Here is a 27489-nt window from a genome sequence, read left to right on the forward strand (position 1 = left end):
TGCCATCACCATTTCAGTCTGGTTTCCAGGAATAGGCATTCTGGGAAGTAAACTCACCTTACCTGCTTAAAGAATACATAAAGGTTTAGGTTTCACCATGCAATGACACAACTGAGTACACTAACCATGTCATCTAGCCCTCCTTCAAAGTTACTTGCTTGCCATGATTTCTCCCTCCTCCAATTCATGTTTCCTCTACAAACTACACCAGCACCAAGTTAACGTTTCCTTCTCCCTGACAGACACTGAATAGCACTGTCAGCTTCATCGAACAAGAAGGTCTACATGCTAAATGACTGCTGGGAGCTTGGAGAATACAGCAGCAACTTTCAGCACCAGCACATCTCGTTTCTTACAAGCCCTTCGAAGCACCAGGGGCTGCCTGAACCTAGGCATGTTTGTAGGTTGACCTTTCATGTTCCTGCATAAAGTTGATACCAGATCCTTCCAAAACACCACTGTGGGCTCTAGGGAGCGAGGAAGATCCTGATTTACAGTTACAGGTGGAAAAAATTCCAATCCTGAATCCTTTGCTTTGACAAAGGATGCTCTAAATCACAGCCTAGGACTTGACTTGAGGTGAACGAAATACAAACAGGTGAGAGCAGGAAAGGGAAGAAAATGAAGGCAGGGCAATAACACAGCACACATCCTTTGGAAAGTCTTTGCTGTCAACTGAACACAGCAATCTGCCTCCCTAAATGGTATTCTGTGCTCTCGGACGTTACAGAGGAGGATGCCAGTGGAAAAGAAGCACTGATACAGTTTTATCCACTTGGGACGGAAAAAGGTTTCAGCAATGAGGTCAGGAAGGAGAAGGATAATCCCTGCAGTAAATCAATTCACAAACTCCATCCTGAATAAGCTGGGTAGTGCACAGAGAGAAAACGTTCAGTCCTGGATGGTCCTGGCAAGAAGGGAGGCAAAATGAAGACAATTTTATGTATATTAAAGGTGCAACTGAGGTCTAGACACCCAAATTTAGTTATTATAGAATCCCAGACTGGTTTGGGTTGGAAGGGACCTTAAATCCCATCCAGCTCCAACCCCTGCCACAGGCAGGGACCCCTTCCACTGGAGCAGCTGCTCCAAGCCCCTGTGTCCAACCTGGCCTTGAGCACTGCCAGGGATGGGGCAGCCACAGCTTCTCTGGGCACCCTGTGCCAGCGCCTCAGCACCCTCCCAGGGAACAGCTTCTGCCTAAGAGCTCAGCTCAGTCTCCCCTTGGGCAGGTTAAAACCATTCCCCCTTTTCCTACCACTTTTCTCCCCACACATCCCAATGGGGCACAGCCATTCCTCATGCAATTACACTGGGTTGGCCATCACTACCCATGCTCCATTTGCTGGAAATGTTAAGAGGAATTATTTCTTGCTCAAAGTGGAGGAGCTGAAGCAGACTGAGGGTGAGGAGAACAGAAGCTGGATGCTGGAATAATTCACGACAGCAGATGAGCATATTAAATCTCTAATGCCACTCTCGTATTTTGTGCATTATTCTCTATTACCACCTCGATACATTTAACGTGTCATTTTCTAGAGACAAGATAGAAAGGTTTCCTATCCCTATTTCCTAATGTCATTCACCTCTTCCTAAGCCTCCTATAAAAGCTGCCATTTGATTTCCATTTTCCCCTCTTTAAGATGTCTGAAGGTACTTAAACTTGGTGCTCACTGGAGAGGGAATAAACACACAATTTACAATCCCATCTCCTCCATGCCTGAAATGACACAAATTGTTCCCATTTTTACTTTGGGTCAAGCTTTATACTCTGCAAGGCCTGAACTTTTGCCCAGTGCTCCAAACTCATTTTCCTACAACTAGACATTTGCTACACACTGTTTGCACACCCAAAAGACCCTTTAGCCAGGAAGCTGAGGAGCATCAGCACTGATACGTGGTCAAAGAGGATTAGCTGCAGAAATGAAAAGGGGAGGAAAAAAGGGAGAATCTTAGGGAATCATAGAATGGTTTGGGTTGGAAGGGACCTTAAATACAGTGTACAAGATCCTGACGTAGATTCTGGATTTAGCACACTGCTTTCTCAGGAAGGAGTAATTCACATTGAACCAAATGATGCTGCTCTGTTCCATTAACCCAACACACCAAGCCCAGCTGTACAACTTCTCCCAGCTATACTGAATAATTCTGATTACCAGACCTTTCAACACACTCCCTCCCTCTCCTGTCCTATACATATCTCAGATCTAGCTATCTCCTTCTCCTTCTGCACTGTGATAAGAAGTTAGGCACTGCAGTGCTTATACTGGAAGCAGACGTGATTGATAGCTGGGAATTACTCACAGATTGTGTTATATTTTACTTACTTTGGGGTTAAGATTAAAGAATGAGCACAGAATTACTACAGCACAACCCATGGGAGACAGGCAACTGTAACATGACTACTTCTAAAAATACAGCCCAAACCAGAGAGATGCCTTCCTCCAGAGCTGCAGCATATATTCACTCAAAGGCTGATGATGATGTCTGCATCCAGTGTCCTATCACTGCTGCTTAATCCACCCAGCATCTAAACTGTAATGGGAGGAGGTGGAGGAGGTGGTCTCCATCAAACGTGTCAGCAGTTTGTAGAGGAATACATAGTGAATCACAGAACCATTGAATGGTTTGGGTTGGAAAGGACCTTATGATCATCCAGTTCCAATCCCCTGCCGTAGGCAGGGAAGCAAAAGCTGTTTTTCCCAGTCCAGCCTGCAAACTGTGACACAAGAGCCCTGCAAGGGTACTGGGGAAACCCAAAGAGAGCAGCCACCACTAAAGGAATGGAGAATGGCAGATGTGAAACAGACCCACTTCAGGAGCATCCTCAGAACAGAGGGCAATTTTCGTACACTTCAAATTTGCAGTGCAGTAAATTGCTACTAATCACTGAGCAAGCTGCTCTAGTGGAAGATGTCCCTGCACATGGCAGGGGACTGGAAATGGAGGAGCTTTAAGGTCCCTCCCAGTCCAAACCAATCTGAGATTCTCTGATTAACTACTAATGTTTAAAGAGAGGCTTGCTAGAATGTATTGAGAGTCTGTATAAAATAAAACCCCTGCAAGCTATAAAATCATCTCAGATTATATCAAAAAGCTGCAGAATTTTTGGGTGGACTTCTGTTTCTGAAGACAGACTTTGTTAATGCATCTAATAATGGCATGGCAAAGACTGAAAATGGTTTCATAGAATCCCAGATTGGTTTAGATTGGAAAGGATCTTAAGATCTTCAAGTTCCAATCCCTGCCATGGGCAGGGACCCCTTCCACTGGAGCAGCTGCTCCAAGCCCCTGTGTCCAACCTGGCCTTGAGCACTGCCAGGGATGGGGCAGCCACAGCTTCTCTGGGCACCCTGTGCCAGCGCCTCAGCACCCTCCCAGGGAACAGCTTCTGCCTAAGAGCTCAGCTCAGTCTCCCCTCTCTTGGGCAGGTTCAAGCCATTCCCCTTGGCCTGGCCCTACAGGCCCTTGTCCTGAGCCCCTCTCCACTCCCTTGAGCTGTACAGGTATCTCTAACAAAACAGGAATGGAATACCAGAGATCTGTGACCTACAAGATTGAGATGAGAAGTCGGAGCAAGACAAATAGCAGCAAAAGACAAGAATCTGGCAGGAAAAGGACACACCAATGAACTACCCATCAAACAGACACAGGTGTAAATGGAATTTGAACTAAAACATATCAGTACGTCGTGAGCACTTCAGCTTTTTTGCTTAAAACACACATCAGACTGAAAGGAGCTTAATTTATAGAGACATTTTTCATTTAGGCCCCTGCTAAAGTAGTTTAACTGAGCTCCAAAGCGTTGTATTTCCTTCTCAGTCTATATCCCTCATACACTCCTAGATAACATTTAACCCCAGGACCAACAGGGAATGCTACACTGACTTCAGCTTTCTTGCTTGCCAAGAAAGTGAGAAGGAAAAATCCAGGCTCCCTAGTAAAAATTTATCTACCTTCAGAGAGTACAGGAAACCTCAAAGACTTAAATTACTTCCAAGATGAAGGGTTATCTGCTTGAAAGCCACTGATTATATTATGCATTTGAGTTCTCTAGTAAGAGCAAAAACATCCGAAGCAGAAAGAGGAAGAGTTATCAGACATCACCCTAATTCATTAGAAGAAGGGAGATCCTCAGATTGAATAAATTTATCCTGTTCCCACTGCTGCCCTAGAAAGTACAACCAGATACAGAGTTTGGAAGAGATGCATGAAATGGGCATTTGCACTGAATTTCAGCACTGTAAAAACTGATCCACAGAATAGTCTCGATCAACTACTACATATGAATAAACTACCCTTGACTAGAACAGTTACAGGGCTGAGTGTCTGCAGCATGGGAGGACAATCTATGGGAATGAGCAGATTTCAACCTAAAACCTTAAAGCAGGGGAGAAACACACCTCACTCCTTAGGAGATATCTGGTCTTGGGGAATGAGCTCCTGTGAAAAGAGGCTGAGAGAGCTGGGCTGGGGCAGCCTGGACAAGAGAAGGCTCCTCAAGGGGAGGGAGAGCCCAGAGCAGCTCCAGTGCCTAAAGGGGCTGCAGGAAAGCTGGAGAGGGGCTTGGGACAAGGGCCTGTAGGGACAGGCCAAGGGGAATGGCTTGAACCTGCCCAAGAGAGGGGAGACTGAGCTGAGCTCTTAGGCAGAAGCTGTTCCCTGGGAGGGTGCTGAGGCGCTGGCACAGGGTGCCCAGAGAAGCTGTGGCTGCCCCATCCCTGGCAGTGCTCAAGGCCAGGTTGGACACAGGGGCTTGGAGCAGCTGCTCCAGTGGAAGGGGTCCCTGCCTGTGGCAGGGGTTGGAGCTGGAGGAGCTTTAAGGTCCCTTCCAACTCAAAACAGTCCGGGATTCTTACATAAATATGACAGATAAGGACACGTTCTCTATACTCTGGAGCAATAACATCTTGGCCATCCTATCTTGGTCAGCCCGAGTGCTTTAGGTCTAACATGAAATTAGCTTCAACTGGTAAGCAGGAAAAAAGAGCAGTGAAACCCCCCCACCAAATGCATCAAGATTAAACAAGAAGGAACCACATTTTGGGGGGTGTAAAGCATGTATTTTCTTACATGCTGCAAACAGGAAGGAGTTGGGAAACTGGTATGGGATGAAGAGGATAAATCTTTGGCAGACATCATGTTCTAAGGAGTACACAAGAGCTTTCCAACTCCTGTGTACCTTCTCCCACCTTCCTGTTCTGCTACTAGGTAAAAAACCACCCCAAAACACCCACCCAAACCATTTAGATAGGCTTTTAATTTGAAAATGGGGATTAGCCTCTTTAAACAGATCGAAGCAGGGGCTAATGTGGGTCAGAGGCTCAGCACAGAAACCTCCTCTTTCGACACAGATGTAAAGAATCTCCTAAATTATAGTGGGGTTATATTTCTGCTACAAACACATTTCAGTCTAGAAGCTCAGTTCTTGGAACTCAGGACATTCACCCCTCTTTTTTTGTGTGCTTCACAGAAACTGCAGCATCAGGATACTAAAATAGCATCATTTGTCACTGAGACTGCAATCGAACGTACACTATTATAAATCCCCTAAACAGAAGCACTTATAGATTAGTGGAGCTTATCCTTAACTGAAGGTTAATGCTATGCATATGTGAATAAATACAGCAGAGAACAACTATAAAAGAAGTCAGTGGAAAGATAGCATTCAGTTTTGTCATTTCAACCTCTCTTCGCCGCGATGCCCAGCAACTCTGCTTGATCTTCCAAACCACAGCTGCCACCAGGAGCAAAGACAGGAAACAACTGTAAAGGGAAAAGAGAGAGACAATATCTTATTGGCCTTGTTCAGAACGTGACAGCAGCTGAAAAATCCTAGTAAATCAAAGAAACAGACTAAAGGTTCATAGAATGCTTAAAGGTGCTTGGATAGAAGATAACACAGCAAAGCAGCTTGCACATTTCAGTGCCTATGACACTGGGTGAGGAGTGATGCACATCTGTTTTATCAGGGAAGACTGTTGTTCCCATGTTACCTATTTGACCTGCTTATAAGGACATCCACCAGTCTTCACCAGGAAATCAGATCAGTAAGGCTGAAAGATGTAATCAAATTGGAAAAGCCAGGATTTCCTAACTTGTTATTTAAAGGGAGAGAACACCCAAAAAAAGCCTCAACAGAAGCAGAGAAAATTGAGTATTTATTCTTCTCTAAAGTGTGTAGTAGTTGGGTTCTTTCTAACTGGCTGTTGCAGACTATAAGCATCTCCTGCTTTCCCCACTTATATTCCTTTCCTTAAATCTAAATAGAAGACAAGGAAGAATAAATTCATCAACTCCTAAGGTAAGTGCAAAGATTTAACAAAGAAGCAGATTTAACAAAAAGCAGTAATAATAATAAAACTAATAAATAATAATAGCTGCTGACTCTATTGACAGATCTTATCATGCTGAATGCTCAATGATCAGCTTCAAGTCACACAAGGTTTCTAAGATCAGAATCTTTCCTTTTGGATATCTGGACCCAACGGAAAGCCTCTCTTCCCAAGTATCACATCGATGGGTAAGAGATAATGTCTCCAAACCTCCCTGCCCACTCTCTAGGGTATATTTAAAGACAGTGCTTAAATGAAGATGAAAATAGACAAATTATTTCCTAAGGTGCAGTATTTACAGTGACTGCTGGGTTCTCTATGTTACAACAGGGATTTCTGTGGAAGAGGAGGCTGGCGTGCCCCTCTCCCTGCCTCTGGGCACGGCTTGGTTCTCACCATTCAATGGAGACCACAGCAGTGAAGGAAAGACTGTAGTGGAAGAAAGCTCCTGACCACTCAGCACTCCCTGCCTTTGACAAGAAACTCAGCTCTGCTTCCAAAACTCTGTTCCCCGAGCTCCTATTTCCAAACAACATCATGGTTTCCACTGTGCTCTCCCACCCTACTCATACAAATATCCATGACTACAATGATCACAGCATCCCAGCCTGGTTTGCGTCGGAAGGGACATTTAAAGCTCCTCCAGCTCCAACCCCTGCCACGGGCAGGGACCCCTTCCACTGGAGCAGCTGCTCCAAGCCCCTGTGTCCAACCTGGCCTTGAGCACTGCCAGGGATGGGGCAGCCACAGCTTCTCTGGGCACCCTGTGCCAGCGCCTCAGCACCCTCCCAGGGAACAGCTTCTGCCTAAGAGCTCAGCTCAGTCTCCCCTCTCTTGGGCAGGTTCAAGCCATTCCCCTTGGCCTGTCCCTACAGGCCCTTGTCCCAAGCCCCTCTCCAGCTTTCTTGTAGCCCTGTTAGCTATTGGAAGACTGCTTCTCATTGGAAATGAAGACACTGCTGCACTGCTGACCAAAAACCCAGCTGATAATGATCAATGCCATCAGTTCCCTGCTGGTCCCTCTCTTCCTAACATGTTGTTTGCCTTACACGAGCTGCAAGTGCTGCACATTCTGGCCTTAAAGCATTACTTCAACAACCGGGAGTCCTACTCTACAACAGCAAACTCTGTAGCAGTGAGCAGTGCAAAGACTTGGAAATAGGTATCATTAAAAAAAGGACAGACAGCAGGAACCGTTCCCAGAGATGCAAAACAAGGAGAGCCCATTCCTCACTACATGTCATTATCCACAGCCTATATATTATGAAAGCTGCATGGGATCGGGCGATGAACACTCAAGGGGCATCATGACTGCAGCTCTCAGGCTTGGATATGCACAGGAATGTGTTTTACTATCATATAGTGCATGAGATTAAAATATTGGCACTTGTGTCACTTCAGCATTAAAACGTCTGCACAGCTTTGAAAGACTCCTACAGTGCCTACTTCTTTATAAACCTAAGCAGGATCATGGTGAGATTTTTTGGGGGCCTTTCTCATTTCAAGACATATGTATTCCCATCACTTCCCCCACATTTTCTCGACATATTAAAATCTGACATTATTTCACTGTAAAAGCCAGGCCATTTTTCTGCAAGCAAAAATAGTTTAGACAAGCATTGTTAGTGGCTCTTATTTTCCTGTTTCATGGAATCATAGAACAGACCAAATCTGCTCCCTTGAAGCCCAGGGAAGCAAGCTTGATGTGCACCCTCCTCAATGCCCTAAGTATCTTGAACATCATTTCATGGTCACTGATGCCAAGGCTGCCCTTGAGCTTCACATTCTTCACCAGCCCCTTCCTGCTGGTGAGAACAAGGTCCACATAGCACCTCCACTCCTGGCTCCTCTATCACTTGGAGAAGGAGTTTATCCCCATGCATTCCAAGAACCTCTGTGATTTCCCATGTATTGGTGTGTGCTTCAAGGTGGCTGAAGTCTCCCATAAGGACCAGGGCTTGTGAACACAAGACTGCACCTACCTGCCTAAAGCCTCATTCACTTGGTCTTCCTGGTCAGGTAAGCCTGCAGCAGATCCCACTATAATGTCTCTTGCCCTCCCTTTAATCCTGACTCAGTTGGCTCCTTATCCATCCCCATGCACTGTAGCTGGTCACTGACACAGAGGGTGACACCTCCTGTCTCTTCAGCCTAGTCCTCCCTGAAGAGCCTGCATCCTTCCATTCCCAAACTCCATCCCACCACATCTCTGTGATACCAGTAAGAACACAACCCTGCAGGTGTGCACACAGTGCTCAAGGCCAAGCTGGCCAGGGTCTTGAGCAACCTGGGCTAGGTGCAGGTGTCTGTGCCCATGGCAGGAGGGTGGCAACTGGATGAGCTTTAAGGCTCTTTCCAACCCAGATCATTCTATGATTTTATGATCTCTAACTCCTCTTACTTATTACCCACTCTACATACATTTGCATAGAGGCATTTAAGTTGGGCCCCAGTGAAGCCAGCTTTCTGGCTGGAGGGGCTGGAATTCCTTTGTGCTGCTCTTCAGGTGCTCTCCTTCTGACCTGTGATGCCTTTCCAGGCTTTGGGCATCTCTTGCTGGCAATGGTATCAAACTCATGGGAATGAGATGGATTGAGGCTCCTCTCCCTGCAACTTTTAGTATAAAGCCCTCCTCATCAGCCTGGTAAACCTGTAACTGAAGATGCTCTTCCTCTTCTCTGACAGATGGACCCCATCAGACCAGGATCCTCAAAGCCAGTTCCATGATCTAAGTAGTGAAACCCTGGCTGTGGCACAAGTCCTGTAATCATTTATTGACTCACCAGATTGAACTGGCCCTCTGGACAGGAAGGCCTGATGAGAAACTACCTGCACTCCAGAGTCCCTCAACCACCACTCCCAGGGCTCTGTAATCCTTCTTGTTACTCCTCAGACTGGTCCTGGCTATGACATTGGTGCCCATATGAAACAACAGCAGTGGATAATGCACAAGGTTTGGTTTCTTGGTGACATCCCTGATACGACCCCCAGCTGGCAGCACACCTCACTGTAGAGTGCATCAGACTGGGAAAGGTGCCCCCATTAACTAATAAAGCATATACATTAAATCTTTAATTGCTATTATGGTAACAAAGTTAACATGCATTATTGATGACTGAGGATTTCATAGAATCCCAGGCTGGTTTGGGTTTGAAGAGACCTTAAAGCTCATCCAGTTCCAGCCCCTGTCACAGCCAGGGACACCTTCCAGTAGACCAGGCTGCTGAAAGTCCCATCCATCCTCACCGTACCTGTTAACACATTCAGCTTTCCCAAAGCTCCCTACTGCTGCATTAAGTATAATAGCAGACTGGACCACCTGGGAACAGCATCTCTCCTGGACAAGGTCACTTCTGGACTAGATGGGTTTTCACTTATGTCACAGATGGGCAGGCACGGGCGGATGATGGATTAGCAAACTTCTGAGTGCCCACATTTGTCTTAGGACTCCTGTCAGCTCCCCATGGCATGAATGCCACCACACTTGTGCAATGCCTTTGCTAAGCTTTCTTCCTCTTGTTTTAAGCTCCCTTTTCCTCCAAGAAACCTAAAGTGCAATGTTTGATTTATCCCTAAGGCCAAAAGAGGACAGTGCTCCCTGAAAAGCAAAAGTCTGAGATGTCTCCATGCCAAACCAGCAGAGCTAAGATCATACCATAAATCTTTGGTCTGCTTTGGTTTCAGTATCATTTTAACATCATTATACAAATGGAGGGTGGAAACAAATCAAACTCTTCAAAGCACCAGGGAAAAGCATTCCTGGCTCCTCATTTGATTGAATCATGAAAACAACAACATACAAAACATGTGCAGGAGTCCCCAGGACAGGCTGCCAAAGCTCAATGCCTACAAGGCCATCATGTTCATCTCATGACTCCAGTGAGAGGTTCTATCTTAGAATAAAGCATTTCAGATGCAGCTTATGGGCAACAGCTACAGAAATGGCTTAGCCAGGTCAACCTCCTCAATATCCCTTTATTTAGGGAAAGGGGATGGAAATCCAAAGAGATGGACAATCAATCAATAATCTCCAGCACCTCTGTGTTATAAAGATCCATTTTACAGAGATTTACCTTCAGGAGGAATTTCTCAGGTGGTCAAGCATACAGATGAAGCCATGCTGTCACATCCTGTCACTGAGATCGCCACCTTTCTGTAGGTGACCCTTATAAGGCGTATCTGCTCCATTCACATGTAACTATCAGACAGCATCAGCAACATACACACCAAACTGAGGACACATGTCAAAACATGCTGAGTTCCTATCAGGATGGCTCCTTTTTAGGACAAATGTGACTTCAGTGAGTTGTCCATGTCGGGTATGGAGAAGTTTCCCTGGGAGGGTGCTGAGGTGCTGGCACAGGGTGCCCAGAGAAGCTGTGGCTGCCCCATCCCTGGCAGTGCTCAAGGCCAGGTTGGACACAGGGGCTTGGAGCAGCTGCTCCAGTGGAAGGGGTCCCTGCCCATGGCAGGGGCTGGAACTGGAGGAGCTTTAAGGTCCCTTCCAACCCAGTCTGGGATTCTACATTCTGAATATGGTGTCTCCTTAAATACTCATTTACGCTTAGTCTCTTAGAGAAGAAGGCTGGAGTGAAGAACTAAGAGCATCACCTTTACCCTTAAATATATCTTGTATATATATATAATATAAATATTAAATAATTCTATATCCTTATATTAAATCCCCCAACATTGCATGAGATTGTACATGCCAGAACCTCACAGGTTTCTCTTTCCTGCCTCACTTCTGGCACCACAGCTAAGACTTCCTGAAGAAAGCACAGTCAGGAATTAACAATTAGGGACTAATAAAAACTCCTCCTAAACCACAGTCCCCTGTATTTCACAGGAACAGCACCATACATCTTTGTACCGTCACAAGGAGGCAGCAAATACCCACAAAAGCTATAAAATCTCTAAAGAAATACATTTTCCCCCTTGCACCACATCCCTTTGGCAGCAAAGGGAGGAATAAAATGCAGCACCCATTTGCTGGGCTTCAGCCCATCACCTACTGGAGGAGCCCTGCGGGTAGAGCAAAGTCAAGATCTATGTGTTGGGTTTACTCAGCCTAAACTCTCCTGAAATAAGGTATGAAGACTTGTCCTCACATCAGCAGCTTTAAAGAAGCTTATTTTTCTCCATACTTTCTCTTGGAAAGCAACTGTGTAAATATGGAGCCAGTGGAAAGAAACTGCTGCATGGAATGAGAGCTGCCTTGGAACATGATGTGGAGTGAAAGCCTATGGTTGGCAGAGTCCTGGTCCTGGTCCATGCTCTGTCCTTAACTGCCTCAGCAATCTCTGTGCCAGTGATGAATGTGCCACCCATTTCCAAATGGCTTTATAAAGAAACCTTCACTGCAGGACTTGCTTTACCTTCTCCATCTGTTCCTTGCTCCACCAAAAATAACAGCCTACCAAGAGCCTCCTTCATCCCTGTTGGTTCAAGTCCTCTTTCTACACCTTCCTCTATCTCAAACATTGCTTCTCCTCACACATCTCACTGAACAGAAGGTAAAGGAGATGGAAATGTTCTTGGGATTGTAACATCCCAGTGCATTCCTGCAAGCACGTATGGGCAAAACAGCACATCCAGTAGCTGTACCTGAACTATCAGCTTTTGTATTCTCATGTTCCTAAGGCCACTGATGAGCCCCATTTGAGAGCAGTTCAAATTTTACAACAGAAAAAGAGGAAACCAGAAAATTCAGCCTTAAGAGAAGCTGTGTGGAGACATCAGAGCAACCTTCCAGTATCTGAAGGGGGCTACAAGGATGCTGAGGAGGAACTCTTCATCAGGGACTGTAGCGACAGGACAAGAGGTGATGGGTTCAGACTGAAACAGGGGAGATTTAGGTTAGATATAAGGAAGAAGCTCTTCCTGTGAGGGTGCTGAGGCACTGGCACAGGGTGCCCAGAGAAGCTGTGGCTGCCCCATCCCTGGAAGTGCTCAAAGTCAGGTTGGATATGGCTTGGAGCAACCTGGCCTGATGATCTTAAGGTCCCTTCCAACCCAAACCATTCTGTGATTCAGTGAAACCAGTTGGAAAGAACAAGCTGTCTGCAGCCATATAACACCCCTTGAGAGTTTTTCATCCTTTTACTCATCTTTTAGGTACAAGATAACTTTCATTGATCTATACAAGTTATAAAGACTTATGCTTACGCAGCATAAATACTGGAATATAGGGGGAAGTCCCATTTATATTTTATGGACATTATTCTATTTGATAAATAGCCTAAGTAATTCTTAACTATTTCTTAGGTTATTTAAGTCCAGTCAACAAGCTACAGGCTTGTAAGTTATCTCCCCATAGCTGTCCTCAACACGTCCATTAATCGCTAGTTGATAGACCTTCAGCTCTCTTTATACCACAGGGTATTCCCACCTTGGCCAAAACCCTGAACTTTACCCCCCTGTCTGGTTTTATTCTATACTCAAAGCTCTTTTTTCATAGCAGGGAAGATATTTTCTCCACTCCAGGTATCCTTAGAGCTCTTCAAATACCTACTTTTCATTTCTAAAAGGCTGGAAAACTTCATCAGCACTTTGAGATGATGCATTCTCAGGAGGAGAGAAGGAAATCCATCTGGCATATTAGGGCCCAATTATTAACCTCTCCTACAATGTTTATCAACATCTAAATTGCTAGTAAAAAATGGCAGGTTTAAATGCCAAGATATACAGCAGCATCAGTACTAATATGCTTTAACATATATAGGTTACTTAATAATATCAGGAAGCACTGCAATGATTCCTAGAAACACATCCCAAATTATTTTGATGAATTGGGAGCTATTGAAGGGCTATTTAAAAGTAAATTTAAATCTGCTGGAGAGTTACAGGACACATTTTTAAGTACCTGATGCATTAAACCTCAAAATGATTGGTGTATGTACATAATGCAGGAGGAGCACCCATGGTTTGCCAAACAGGTATCTGCAGCCAACAGCAGACAGCACCAAGGTTTAACAAGCCACAACCCACTTTCTTTATAGCAGAGGATGCTATTTCTCATTGTGTCTGTTTTAAGAAGCTACTTCTTGGCTAGCACAAACCATCTGACACTATGTGAAACAGTGGCAGCTTCCATAAATACATCAGTCTAACCAGAGGTCTTTTGGGAAAGCAGGTATTAGTATATTTGTCTGCATTTTCTTTGTTTGCATATTTTAACTTGGGTTTGGTTTGCTTTTTAGCATTCAGATTTGCACATCCTTCTTGAGCATAACATTAGATAAAGGGAAGAAGTCATCTTGCAGGTCTAGAAGATGGAGCTTCAAGCAAACACATTAAAAATCATGGGACACATCATGAAACTGGAATGGAAATCAGGGTTATTTTGACCTGTGCTTTGAAGGCTTTTCCCTATACTATTTTCAGATAGGAAAACAAGCTATTCCAAAGGCAGGGAAGTCTGAGCAGGCTGTAGCTATGAGTAGGACTGGGGACCGAGCATGGTGTTGGCCATGGTGATTCCTTCCATTCTTATTTCTCCTTTTCTGCAGTCTTTCCACTACCCTGCTCATCTTGACAACTTAACTCATCATAAATACCAAAATGAATTAAAGTCAGTGTAGAGCGATGTGGACACTATGTCTGCTGACCAACCTGCTCTTTGGTGTCTGTCAGCTGTGCTGATTAAAAGAGCTTCAACACAGAGAAACCTAAATAAAGAGTGTAAAAACTATAAACTAAATCCCACAAAACAAAGGTTTAAAACCCCAAAGTGGTTTTATCACCCTCTAAACCACGATGTTGTCACAGGAGACTTTCAAGTCCAAAAGTATTAATAAGTGCAGACAATGGTGGGACTAAGGAATGGAGGAGAGACCAAATGGCCTCAGTGCTTTGGCCTGAATGTGATCACTGCAGAGGACAGAGTAGAGAGTGATGAAGTGTGACCAGCAGGTCAAAGGAGGTGATCCTGCCCCTCTGCTCTGCTCTCGTGAGACCTCACCTGGAGCATTGTGTGCAGTTCTGGTGTCCTCAGCATGAAAAGGACATGGAACTGTTGGAACAAGTCCAGAGGAGGCCACGAGGATGCTCAGGGGCTGGAGCAGCTCCTGTATGGAGCCAGGCTGAGAAAGTTGGGGCTGTTCAGCCTGGAGAAGAGAAGCTGCGTGGAGACCTCAGAGCAGCTTCCAGTGTCTGAAGGGGGATACAGGGATGCTGGGGAGGGACTGTTCATTAGGGACTGCAGTGATAGGACAAGGGGTAAGGGGTTGAAACTGAAACAGCAGAGGTTTAGATTGGATCTAAGGAAGAAATTCTTTACTGTGAGGGTGCTGAGGCACTGGAATGGGTTGCCCAGGGAGGTTGTGAATGCTCCATCCCTGGCAGTGTTCAAGGCCAGGTTGGACAGAGCCTTGGGTGCCATGGTTTAGTGTGAGGTGTCCCTGCCCATGGCAGGGGGCTTGGAACTGGATGATCTTAAGGTCCTTTCCAACCCAAACTGTTCTATGATTCTATAAGACAACATGGAAAACAAGAGGGATGCTGAACTGTTAAACTTCCTTCTCATTAGATATAATATGAAGATATTCCCAAGCTCTTCCTTTTCCTCCAACTTCAGACTGTATTTTAGACGTTTGTGCTGCAGTAAAAAAATACTTAATAAGTAAAAAGAGTAAATAACATACCTGCAGCACAACTTTAGATCTGAATTATTGACACAGGTCATTCCCACTTATTGAAAACACTGGGTAAGTGCTTACAGCCAGGAAAAACAATATACAGCACATTAAACCATCTGCCTGACTTGCACAGAGACCAATACTGCTCTCCCATAAGTCTTCTGAGGAACTAGTTCAATTATTTGCACTGAACTAAAATTACACTGTTCGATATTCAGACCTTAGGAGAGACACAAGATGTCTGATGTGATGGAAACACAAAACTGGCAACTTTTGTTCCTTTCAGGAAACAGGCCCATTTCTCTAATAATCATTGTGAGAATAAGATGGAACTAGAGAAAGTCAGCGATGAGCACCCTTAGAAGGATGCCTGAAGGGCAGACATGAAAAACAAGACATACAGCAGTTGAGAAATGGGGTAAAACTATGCATGTGAGGACACAGAAGTGCAGCAGAAGACATCAGAACTCTGTAGTACATCAGTTTAACAAAGCTCAGGATAAGATTCTAGAAAGAATCAGATCCTGACTGGTTTGTGTTGGAAGGGAGCTTAAATCCCATCCAGCTCCAACCCCTGCCACATGCAGGGACCCCTTCCACTGGAGCAGCTGCTCCAAGCCCCTGTGTCCAACCTGGCCTTGAGCACTGCCAGGGATGGGGCAGCCACAGCTTCTCTGGGCACCCTGTGCCAGCGCCTCAGCACCCTCCCAGGGAACAGCTTCTGCCTCAGAGCTCAGCTCAGTCTCCCCTCTCTTGGGCAGGTTCAAGCCATTCCCTTTGTCCTACTGCTACAGGCCCTACTAAAAAGTCTCTTCCCATCTTTCTTAGATAGGTGCGGTGGCATGCATGGATTTTCTGGAAGATAAGGAAGCACAGATACTCACTAGAGACTGCCAAAAGAGCTCAAACTATCTGCTGAAAGACAACAGCGAAGCTCCTCCCCAGAGAAATGACACAACGATGATCCAAGGGCTGGGAAGCCTTTAGAGGAAAGGCTGAGAGAGCTGGTACTGTTCAGCTTGGAGAAGACTTAGAGAGATCTTGTCACCATGCTCCAGTATTTAAAGGGTGGCTCAAAGCAGATGGAGACTCCCTTTGGAGAAGGAGTCCTGTGGGTCAGACAAGGGGTGATGGGCACAAGTTACTGCTGGGGAGATTCCCACTGGACACAAGAGGGAAATATTCGCCAGTGAGAACAACCATTGGAATAATCTCCCCAGGGAAGTGGTGACTCCACAGTGTTGGACACTGTTAAGACTGGGCTGGACAGGGTCCTGGAACATCTGGTCTAGGTCATGCTTTGCCTGGAAAGGTTGGACCAGATGATCCTGGAAGTCCCTTCCAAGCAACATCTGTTAACCCAGGACATCTGTAAATTAAAGAGCTGTGTTATGAAAAGTAAAGAGGAGGAAACAGAAGAACCCAGTTTGCCTGCAATTTATTCAGCTCTGCAAATATGAACATCATTGCTCCTGCAGCTCCAATTACAACGCAGTATTAATGACCCCCTAACTGCACCGTTCTACCCAACCTTTATCCACTGACATTTTCATAGCTTGAAATAAAACATTAACGTGATGCAACACACATACTGGTAACACACAGCCACATGCCCTGCTTTGCATTGAACACTGACTCCAGAAGGAGCTCCACAAGTATAACAGCACCTCCAAATGTGAGGAACACCCCACCTCTAACCCACAGTAATCTGGCCCTTCCTGAAATGGCATCAGATCCATGAGACTTGTTTCATCTTGCCCCATATTGATGTTGCCCCACATTGATGTTGTATAGTCAGGTTTCTGGTTTCTCCATCACATTAGATGCCTCACCACGTCCAGCCAATGCTGGACATACTCCATAAACTCAGCAGTGCTGGAGTGTGGGAATCCAGCTTGGTCTGCAGTGCCCATAGGAAGGACTGATTTGACCTCAATCATCACCAGTGTCAGCAATGACACTGAAAATCTAACCCCCATGTTTCAGTACATGGTTCCCCATGCAGCTCAAGGCACAGCTGTTTCTCCCAGCAGCATGGTGGAAGAGCACGTTTAGGATGGGGTTCATAGAATCACAGAGTAGTTAGGGTTGGAAAGGACCTTAAGATCATCTAGTTCCAACCCTCCTGCCATGGGCAGGGACACCTCACACTAAACCAAATGGAGGGTTACAATGGAGGATGTGGCCTCTACAAGATGCAATGTGCCACAGCATCACCAGCACAGAAAAAATCCCCTAAACTACCTGCAGAAGGGCAAAATGAAGCAAGCCCCTTGAACATGCCAACACAAAGTGATTCCAAACATCCGTTTTCCAGAACAAACTCTCTTTTTGTGTCCATTATGGTAAAACATGGAACAGGTTGCCCAAAGAGGTTGTAGATGTGCCATCCCTGGAGGTATCCAAGGCCAGGCTGGATGTGGTTCTGGGCAACCTGATCTAGTTGAAGGTGTCCCTGCTCATTGCAGGGGGTTGGACTAGATGACCTTTGAAGGTCCCTTCCAACCCTAACTATTCCATGATTGCACTCCAAGTACTGATATACCTCTCAGTTTCCTAGTTAGAGGTGGCCTGTATCCCAAAGGTGGTTTTACCACCTACCTTTAGGCTTTGCAGGAAACATTTTCATTGCCTCTACTCCATGTGTAAATGTTCAGCCAACTCCATCTCATTAACATCACAGGGGGCTATCAGATATTACTTATTTATGATGCAACTTGGATTCAAGTGTAATTACGAAATGCACCCTGGAGCATTAAAAATGCCAGCGTTTCAGTAGTTTCCCCTACAAATAGCAGAGATGGATCATGCTGTTCTAATATACTGCTTAATTAGTGAGTTGTAAAATAAAAGAGGAAAAGGAACTAAGCAGTAGCTACAGTTAAAGAATCAAAGCACTTTTAATACATCATAAATGCTTCCTTGGAAAACACCAATAAACTCTCTTCTCCCAAATACACATTCCTTATTCCCTTGGCATAGCAGAATCTTAATACTGCAACATTACTTCTCAAGGAGATCCATGTGATGGATGTGATCCCTCCAGTGATGGAGGGAAGGAAAAGCACTGTTGACTATCTTCAGCCTGATTGACTGTTGGACATGTGTTTTCAGCTGCATGTGCTCATTGGGATATATAATTCACCTTTCTTCTGCTTCAAACTGTGATTCTCTTCCAGCAATGGGACTGAAGGAATCACCCTTATTGAAGAGTTGCAAACTCTCATAGGCAGGTGGATCTGGGTCTGGAAAGAACTATGGGAGGTTTTTATAGCGTGGATTGATCTTATGCCTTCAAAAAGGAATTAAGTAACCTACTGCTTCCTCATTTGTTCCCCTTATAAGCAATTACCTGTCACCAAGATTTTTAGGGAAGACCTTGACTGTGATGGATTCAGCAGAACAAATGCTTAAGTCTGGTCCAGGAGTAAGCATTTACACCCTATCAGTGGAAGTGGTGATCCCAGCCTGCTGTGTATCCAGGATTGTACTAAAGCACGTTCAACTCTGCAAAAGCTACATCCTAAAAACATAAAACTGATATAAACCATTAGTCTGAAGGACCCATCTGAAGCTCCTTGCTTTAACTAAATTTAGCATGGAATTCCTGGCAGTGTTCAAGGCCAGGCTGGACAGAGCCTTGGGTGATATGGTTTAGTGTAGGTGTCCCTGCCCATAAGGTCCTTTCCAACCCCAACTGGTCTATGATTCTAAGATACTATTCCCACTGCTCATTTTCAAATAGGCATAATATTGCCTCCTTTAACCACGATTTAAGATCTGGAGTACTGTTTACTCCATGTACATCCCTTTGAGGGACTTCTTATTGATCAAGTGTTGGTTTATATATGTGAAGTATTAACAGTTCCTAAAACAGAGGCTAACACAGTAGATTTAGAAGCCTTATAGAAATGTACTGCTATGCTTCAGGAGATATTTAACCTCTTTGTTAGGGCTATATTCTTTCTGAAGGATGGAAGCCAAAACAAGTATTAAAACTGATTCTGGTGGTTCCAACTCCTGTGGAATAATCCATTTGCTTCTTACTACACATGAACTTCACCAAGCAGCAGAAGGACAGGAGGGTGTTTAGCTTCAACGTTGAGATGTATGCTTGTATTTACCTTGATGTGCTTTCAGAGTCCAGCTGAAAACCAAAAGGTGCCACCTAAAGAGCCTGAAACCAACAAGTGCTTAACTCTTTGCAAAATCACCTCCTTACTTTATGATTTGTGTCACATATGAGTATCAGCAGCTTCTATAAGTCACACATTGTTTGTATGAGGTGGTAACTTAGGAAGCATCTTCTATAGCACTTTAGAAGCTCTCCCTTTGAAAACACCTTCCCCACCTCCAAACTCCCCTTCCCTGCATGCACAGCACAAGATGCACAGATGGGCATCCAATTTTCTCAGCATATTTCCTCATTAAATACATTACACAGAGTGGAGATTGCCATTTTCTGGGCCGTGATGCAAGCAGGATGCTTAAGTAAAAACCCCATAACCACAACAAACCAACCACCACACTCAAACCCAACGAGCTTTCCTAAAGAAGAAACATAAAGGAAAAGTACCTGAAGAATGTCACAAAGAACTGTACCAGGTCCATAAAGTTGCTGTGCTGTGAGAATGCAATCTGCAAGAGAAAAGCAAATGCTTTCAATTACTGAAAAGGAAATTCATATTTCAGCTGCCTTGTTGCTGGGTTGAAAAATGACAATAAAATACACCTTTACTTCAGTCAGTGAATGTTTTTGTTAATTTGGGAATAGCACTGAAATATGCTGAGGGAAAAGAAAACAAACTGTAAATTCCCATCATTTTGAAACCATATATCCAAGAAATAAGCCTAAACAAGGAGCATCCTCCCTGCGATGTCCCAGGAATAACCTTCAGTGCACATTAGCTACCACAGGGAAAACACTAGCTCAAGAAGTTATAACACACAAGTTATATAAAGCTAAAAACAGAGCAGTTTTAATCAGTGTATACACAGCAACCCAAAGTACAGCATTAAAAGTTCCACACACATGCTCCCATTCAAACAATAGTCATACATTGAAATTTCCTTGAATAAGGAACTTACACCGAGAGCAGCAAAGAGGCATGAAACACAGAAGATAATAGATACTGTAAAAACAGCTATGGCATTCATCTTAACTCACTTTCCTCCAATCCACTCCAACTGCAAAGGAAAGTGGAAAACAACCGAGTATTTTGGATGAGAAACAGAGGGAAGAAAGCGAACAGGAAACTGGGAGGTGGTCAGAGGCAAAGGGAAAGATTAGGGAGCCTGGTTAAAAATCACAAAGCCGAGGGGAGGCAAGCCAACAGAAAGGCAACTTCTGCATTAGGAATCAGAAGTTCTTTCCAGGTACCTCCTATTTCCTCTGACTATCAATCTCAGCACCACAACAGGGTATTAACTCTTTCAGGAAGGAACTGAGCTGCTTTCAAAACCAAACTGAACGCTGCACTTCCCAAAGTTTTCCATGGATATGGAACTCATTTAAGGCATTAGTCGTTGTTCTTTATTTCCTTAATGAACTGCATTTCAGGGTGCCATTAGCATAAATACAAAACTCCCCACCCAGCAATAATCACACTGCAAAACAGACAAATACAGGCAAAAGGAGTTGTTGCTTGGATTTCTCTTGCTCTGGAACACCTTCTAGCATCGTACTTGCTTTAAACATCCACTGTCACTTGGCACAGAAGCTGACCAAAGCCAATTTGCTTGTAAATATAACAAAATGCTCTAAAGCTGAAAGGTTTTTACAGCACATAACTTGTGTTTCGTTGGAAAGCGAGCTCAAAACCTGCAGACCAGATGCTTGGGACCTCAGTTACTGCAGCCTACAAAAGACAAGAAAACACATAGCTTCTTGCTGATCTTGTTCTTTGTAAAGTGCTTCCCAATAGCTTTCCAATTAGGAAAAGAGAGCATGATTTCACTTTGTGTTCTAAAACTCAGAGAGATGGTTTTATATCCACGGAACTATTCTGGTGTCTCTTTAAGGCAAAGAATTCCCTTCCTAAAATCACAGAATTATGAACTAACTTGGAAAAAGACCTTTCACATCATCCTCAAGTCCAACCTTTACCCCAGGACTGCCCAAGTGCACCAATATCACATCCAAAACCACAAACATACACTCAGCATATAGAAACACAGCTTGACAATAACGACGATGCTGACCAACTGTAAAAGATGCATTCCAAAATGAGGACCTTATTATGTACCAACAGCTTACATTCAAAACTAAAAGCACAAAGAAACCATTAGCAGGCCAGTCCTTTGAAGACTGATAGACCAGTTGCTGTGATGGAAACCAAAGCCTGCTCCAAATTAGAAGAAGAAACGAGTATCTGCTCATTTGAAGGTTCTATGAAAGATTAATGAGACTGAAATCTCATCTCTCGACTCACCAGAGAAGGGCTTCTCATTTTTGGTAATACAATTGTAGGAAACCAAACAAAACAGAGAAGGAAAATGTGGGTTTCTTCACACAGAAGCACTATAAACGCTTTCCCAATGCTGGTTCTTGTCCCTACCTGTCAGAGCTCTTCTCTTGCAAGGACCAACAGAGGATCTGTACCTCATACATGGGTTAAAAAAGCAAGAGCCTAGGTTGGTTTCTGCAATTTACTTCTCACAAGCTGAAAACACTTTGTGTTATTAAACCTGACCAATCTGTGTCACAGGCAATTTAGTATCATAATTGTTAATGGTTTGCTTACTTAGAGCTTAATTTCCCCTAATATAATCTGTTCCTAGGACTTAATTAATTCAGTTACAGACAAAGTTTGGTTCGAAATAGCTGTGAGAAGTAGAAGGTTCAGTCTGGATACAGGAAAAATATGGCAGAAATTCCTTTGCTGTATGGATTTTTAATTACTTTTAAATGACAGTAAGAGATTCATTTAACCATTCTCCAAGCAACTCATTTTGTACCAAAGGAATAAGCAGCGGAAAAGCAGGAAAACACCGTGTACCTTATGCTGAGGGCTGGGAGAGCCTCCAGCAGGTACTGAGCAGAACTTCAGCTCAGTTGCAAAATCAAACTGCCACTTCCATAACATCCATGTCATGGAATCGTGGGATGCTTTGGGTTGGAAGGGAGCTTAAATCCCATCCAGTTCCAACCCCTGCCATGGGCAGGGACCCCTTCCACTGGAGCAGCTGCTCCAAACCCCTGTGTCCAACCTGGCCTTGAGCACTGCCAGGGATGGGGCAGCCACAGCTTCTCTGGGCACCCTGTGCCAGCGCCTCAGCACCCTCCTTCAAGGATGCTTTATGCTACATTCTTAGGAATAAATGCAGCATCCTCAAGCAGCTGAGATGAAAAAACACCCAAAATTTAATTACATTAATTCCAGAGAATATTATAAAGCCGGTGTTTATCTGATCTGAAGAAGTACCTGCAAAAGCAAACCAGGCGACCACGCTTCTTTTAATGCCACATCATTTGAAGCAAGGCAGAAATCTGGCTGCTTTCCAGATGAACAGAAATAGCTGGCTATAGAACGGGTAAAACTATAGAGTTTTGAGCTTTATTTTCTTTATTATTTGATTAGCATAAAATATGAAGCCAAGGAGAAAATTTGGCTGCCCCTACATCTCAAAGCGCCCTGGTTTTGTAATCAGCACACACACATTTCAATGGAGTGAACCGGCCAAGTACTCAGCCCCACAGTCTTCTGAGTAAAGGACAAGCAATTTGAACCCAACTGATGTTCCAGTAACAGTTGGTATTTCAAACTCCAAATGCTTCTGGAGTTAAAACTACAGCCTGTGACTACTATCAGCTTTGACAAACAAACTGCGACGATTAAAACCCAGGAGCTGCTTTGCATCAGTACCTGGGTTTGTGCTTCGGGAGAAAGGAAACCTGAGAATCATTCCAAGAGCACAATTCTGTACCAAAATGGGTCCAGCTGACTCATACTCAAGTCCTTACTTTGAAACAAGTTTGCCTAAAGCCTGGAAATGCAACCATAATGTTATTTAAGCCTCAATTCTTTTCATTTCCACACACTTTCAACTCATTAAAAAGTACTTGAATTTCACATACCCCAAAGAAAAATTACACCAACCCAATGAGAAATGCTGTAGAAATATGGTTTTTCAATAAAGACAGCAAGAAACAAATCTGAGTAACTCCTCTCACTTAGCTGTTATATATTATATATATTATTAATAATATTATATATATGTGCATATATATATATCTCGCATCACAACATAACCCATAGAATAGTTAGGGTTGGAAAGGACCTTAAGATCATCCAGTTCCAACCCCCCTGCCATGGGCAGGGACACCTCACACTACACCATGGCACCCAAGGCTTTGTCCAACCTGGCCTTCAACACTGTCAGGGATGGAGCATTCACAACCTCCCTGGGCAACCCATTCCAGTGTCTCAGCACCCTCACAGTAAAGAATTTCTTCCTTTTATCCAATCTAAACTTCCCCTGTTTAAGTTTGAACCCGTTACCCCTTGTCCTATCACTACAGTCCCTAATGAACAGTCCCTCCCCAGCATCCCTGTAGCCCCCTTCAGACACTGGAAGCTGCTCTGAGGTCTCCACGCAGCTTCTCTTCTCCAGGCTGAACAGCCCCAACTTTCTCAGCCTGTCTCCATACAGGAGCTGCTCCAGCCCCTGAGCATCCTCGTGGCCTCCTCTGGACTTGTTCCAACAGCTCCATGTCCTTTTTATGTTGAGGACACCAGAACTGCACACAATGCTCCAGGTGAGGTCTCACCAGAGCAGAGCAGAGGGGCAGGATCACCTCCTTTGACCTGCTGGTCACGCTCCTTTTGATGCAGCCCAGAGTACAGTTAGTTTCTGGGCTGTAAGCACACACTGCAGCCGGCTCATGTTCATTTTCTCATTGACCAACACCCCCAAGTCCTTGTCCTTGGGCTGCTCTGAATCTCTTCTCTGCCCAACCTGTAGCTGTGCCTGGGATTGCTCCGACCCAGGTGTAGGACCTTGCACTTGGCATGGTTAAACTTCATGAGGTTGGCATCAGCCCATCTCACAAGCGTGTCGAGGTCCCTCTGAATGGCATCCCTTCCCTCCAGCATATATATATATATATATATATATATATATATTGCACCACAACATAACTCTTCTCACTTGTGCTGGAAGTTTCTGTTATTTCAGAGAAATAAAAGCCCAACTAATAACCACAGCAGGGATGGGGTAAATCTCTATCCAAACCTAAATAATTTCTACTACTCTACATAATATTCTAATACTATACATAATATCAGTACTCTTAACCTAAACTTCTTAACTGCAGAACTCCTGATGTACTTAAGAATGGCATTTCCCTAACATATTTTGGTACATTTTGGGGATCTAAATGCTTAAGAGAACACAAAGGAAGACAGAAAACGTTGTTTTTACAACTCTTCTTTCCCTGCTAACAATTCAGGGGCATTCATAGGCTGCATTTTTGCCTTTCTCAACTATTGTATTAAGTGACTCAGTATCAGTGCTGCCCTTCTTCTCAAACCCTACTTTGCATTAGGGATGAGGAAAAGGGAAATTGGAAATGATATTTTCAACAGGGCACACTCTTAGAACAGAATTATGAAGGAGAGGGAAGTGAAAGTCTAATTAAGTTATGAAACCAGAGAAGCACAACAGAGAAGGCACAACGTGAAGCAGGCTATGGAGCTCAGTGCTTGCTGCGCATTCAGGAGATATCAAAAGGTCCCTCCTGCTACATCCATTAACCTCAGCTAGCAGGTGGGAGGATGCTACAGCACTCGTGTTTCTAATGTCTACAGGACCACAAAGCATGGAAAAGCACGGGAATTCAGGGATTTGAGGCTGCTTTGCCTTTATGTGAATACAGCCCCAATGACAAAGTTAATGAATGAAGAAGCAGCATGCAAGAATGAAAGCCTGGGAGCTCCACAGGCTCCCAAAGAGACAAAGCCAACAGCCAAACAAGCTGCAGGTGACATGTATGTACATCTTCCTCTGTTTCTTCCTCAGCATCTCCACTGCCTCTTCCTTTTTTATCCATTTTTATGGTTAGAGGCAAGGATTCAATCTGACCTTGGAGAATACAGACAAGAGTAGCAGGATGCTGTGGCCTGAATGCTGAGTGCCTGTGCTGCTGTCAAAGGACCTGCTGAAAAACAAATGGGTTTTAAGTATTCTTGAGTGATGCCAAAGTCATCAAAACATTCACTCTGCCCTCTGTGATAGTGACGGAGGGAAAAACTGCTCTTCTGCTCAAGACAAACGTCATTCCCTGCTTCAGTTCTCCTTTAAACACAAACACAACACGCTCTAGTAAAACACATAGCAGAGAACATGTGTTGTTCTTGGTGCTCTCCACTCAGCAGGAGTAGTGAGCCAAGTCCAACAACCTGGGTGATGGGATTTCAAGGAACACTGAGCCAAGCCAGCAATCCAGTTCCACCACCTAAAAGGTGGTATCAGCTCTGCCACATACTGCTGCTGCTGTTTCATGTGTTCACCAATACAACCCAGTTGTATGGGGCTTGGAGCAAGCTGCTCCAGTGGAAGGTGTCCCTGCCCATGGCAGGGGGTCGGAACTGGATAAGCTTTAGGGTCCCTTCTAACCCAAACCATTCCTGGATTCTATGATTCAGAGGTGGGAGATCCTGGAGTTTCTAACACAAACCTACACCTGATGGTGCAGGTGTGGACGTCGGAAAGAGTTGTGATGCTCAATTGCAAGTCGGCACATGTGAGTACGGGATATCCATCCATAGCTGCAACACCAACTGACCTGACAGCTAGAAGACCAGGAGACTTGGGTCATAGAAAGCATTTAAGTCCCAGACATAAATCCAGATTGAGCTGTCACTGCTTGCATTAAAGGAATTACTCATTGCTCATCAGAAGCTTAAAACCCAATCTGCATCCAAGCACACTCAACAGATTGCTGCTTTACATTCTGCAGAAGATAAACTCCTGCCTCCTTGGTGCAGCTGAAGGGGTTCACAGGCTCAGATTTACATTCTACAACAAGCCCCAATAAAACCCCCACTAAAATTTGATTTTCACACCTACAACTACAAGCCACGTTGCTCCTGCGCGAAGGACCAATGAAAGAGATAAATGTCTTCCTCCTCACTTGCTGCAATATTAACTAAGCCATTGAGCTTTATGGCACAAACACTTGATCCTGTGCAAATAGAAAACTTGGTTCACTTCTGAACTTACATGAGATGGAAATCGATTTACATTCCAATACTGTGCTGCCTTTCTGCAGCAGTCACAAATCGTCACTTTTCAGCTAATTGGTGCAGTTGGCAGTTGGCTCCGAAATGCCAATTATAAAGGCTTTGTCTCCCCATGTGAACCCTCAGGTTGCTCAGCAGAGTAAAGATGGGCATAGCTGTCTGTATATTACATAGAGTGCTCGAGATTTAGTCCCTCATTTCTCTGCATCAAAAGAAACTGCTACACAAATATGACAAAGGGGAAGTATTTGTTCAATAAACAGCCAGGGGTTGAAGAGGGATGCTCATCTAAATTTAAAGTGCACTAGCAAACAATGTTCTGGAAAGTCCCGTAATTGGAATAGCAATCTCAGCTCAGACCCTGCACACGTACTCATTACACTCACCCAGCACCAAATGCCACAAGAAACATAAGGTAGGGCTGGAAAAAAATCAGTTCTGAATGTCAGGCAAATACAGTAAAGCTGAAGATCATTTGCTCCCATAGACTTCTGCAGCATCAAAGCCAGGTTTCATACAGGGGCTTGGAGCAACCTGCTCTAGTAGAAGGTGTCCTTGCCCATAGCAGGGGGTTGGAACTGGATGAACTTTGAGGTCCCTTCCAATACAAACCAGTCTGGGACTCTATGATGGGAAAGGCTGCTGATAAACCTTGCTACAGCGGGTTAAGAGGTACTGTCCTCAATCAGGAGGTAAGCAGCCTCCAAGGAGGGTTAGAGAAGGAATTCACACTTCTAATTCTATCCAAGAACTGCAAATGCAAACTTCTCAGGCTGATCTACAAGGTGGTGACTTTCCACCAGAGCCCTGTGTTTTGTGCTGCAGCAGTAAGTCCATCCTTGCAGGTGACTCCATAGACACAGCGGCCAAAGTGAGATTGAAGATGTAGGTATTACCTTCTAAAAGTACTTCACCAAAAATCCCCATTGGCTTTGTAAAGCTTGAGAGAACATTCAGCAAAGAGGCAGAGGATGAGAGCAGATGAGAGGATGAGGAGGAGATGCAACAACCTGAGATGGCCAAGTTACCATGAAAAGCTCCATGAGGTTCCAGAGAAGCTGGGGCTGCCCCATCCCTGGCAGTGTTCAAGGCCAGGTTGGACACAGGGGCTTGGAGCAGCTGCTCCAGTGGAAGGTGTCCCTGCCTATGGGAGAAGGCTGGAACTGGATGCACTTTAAGCTCCCTTCCATGGGGAAGATGACCTCTAAGGTGCACTTCAACTCCCCCAGGCTTTGGTTCCCCAAAGCAAAGAGCACAGGACTCAAAGAACTC

General features: G+C 44.6%; 1 protein-coding gene across 1 annotated transcript in view; it reads right to left on the minus strand.

Moving 5' to 3' along the window:
• Positions 1 to 27489, minus strand: part of ATRN (attractin) — a 173494-nt gene that overhangs the window by 30341 nt on the left and 115664 nt on the right. The window contains exons 25-26 of the mRNA XM_034064576.1: positions 19551 to 19612; positions 5688 to 5766 (exon numbers count right to left, since the gene is read on the minus strand). Of these exons, the coding sequence (XP_033920467.1) occupies positions 5688 to 5766; positions 19551 to 19612 (141 nt within the window). The remainder of the gene's footprint in view (positions 1 to 5687; positions 5767 to 19550; positions 19613 to 27489) is intronic.

This window comes from Melopsittacus undulatus, chromosome 7 (assembly GCF_012275295.1).
Source record: "Melopsittacus undulatus isolate bMelUnd1 chromosome 7, bMelUnd1.mat.Z, whole genome shotgun sequence".
In the NCBI taxonomy this organism is placed as follows: Eukaryota; Metazoa; Chordata; class Aves; order Psittaciformes; family Psittaculidae; genus Melopsittacus; species Melopsittacus undulatus.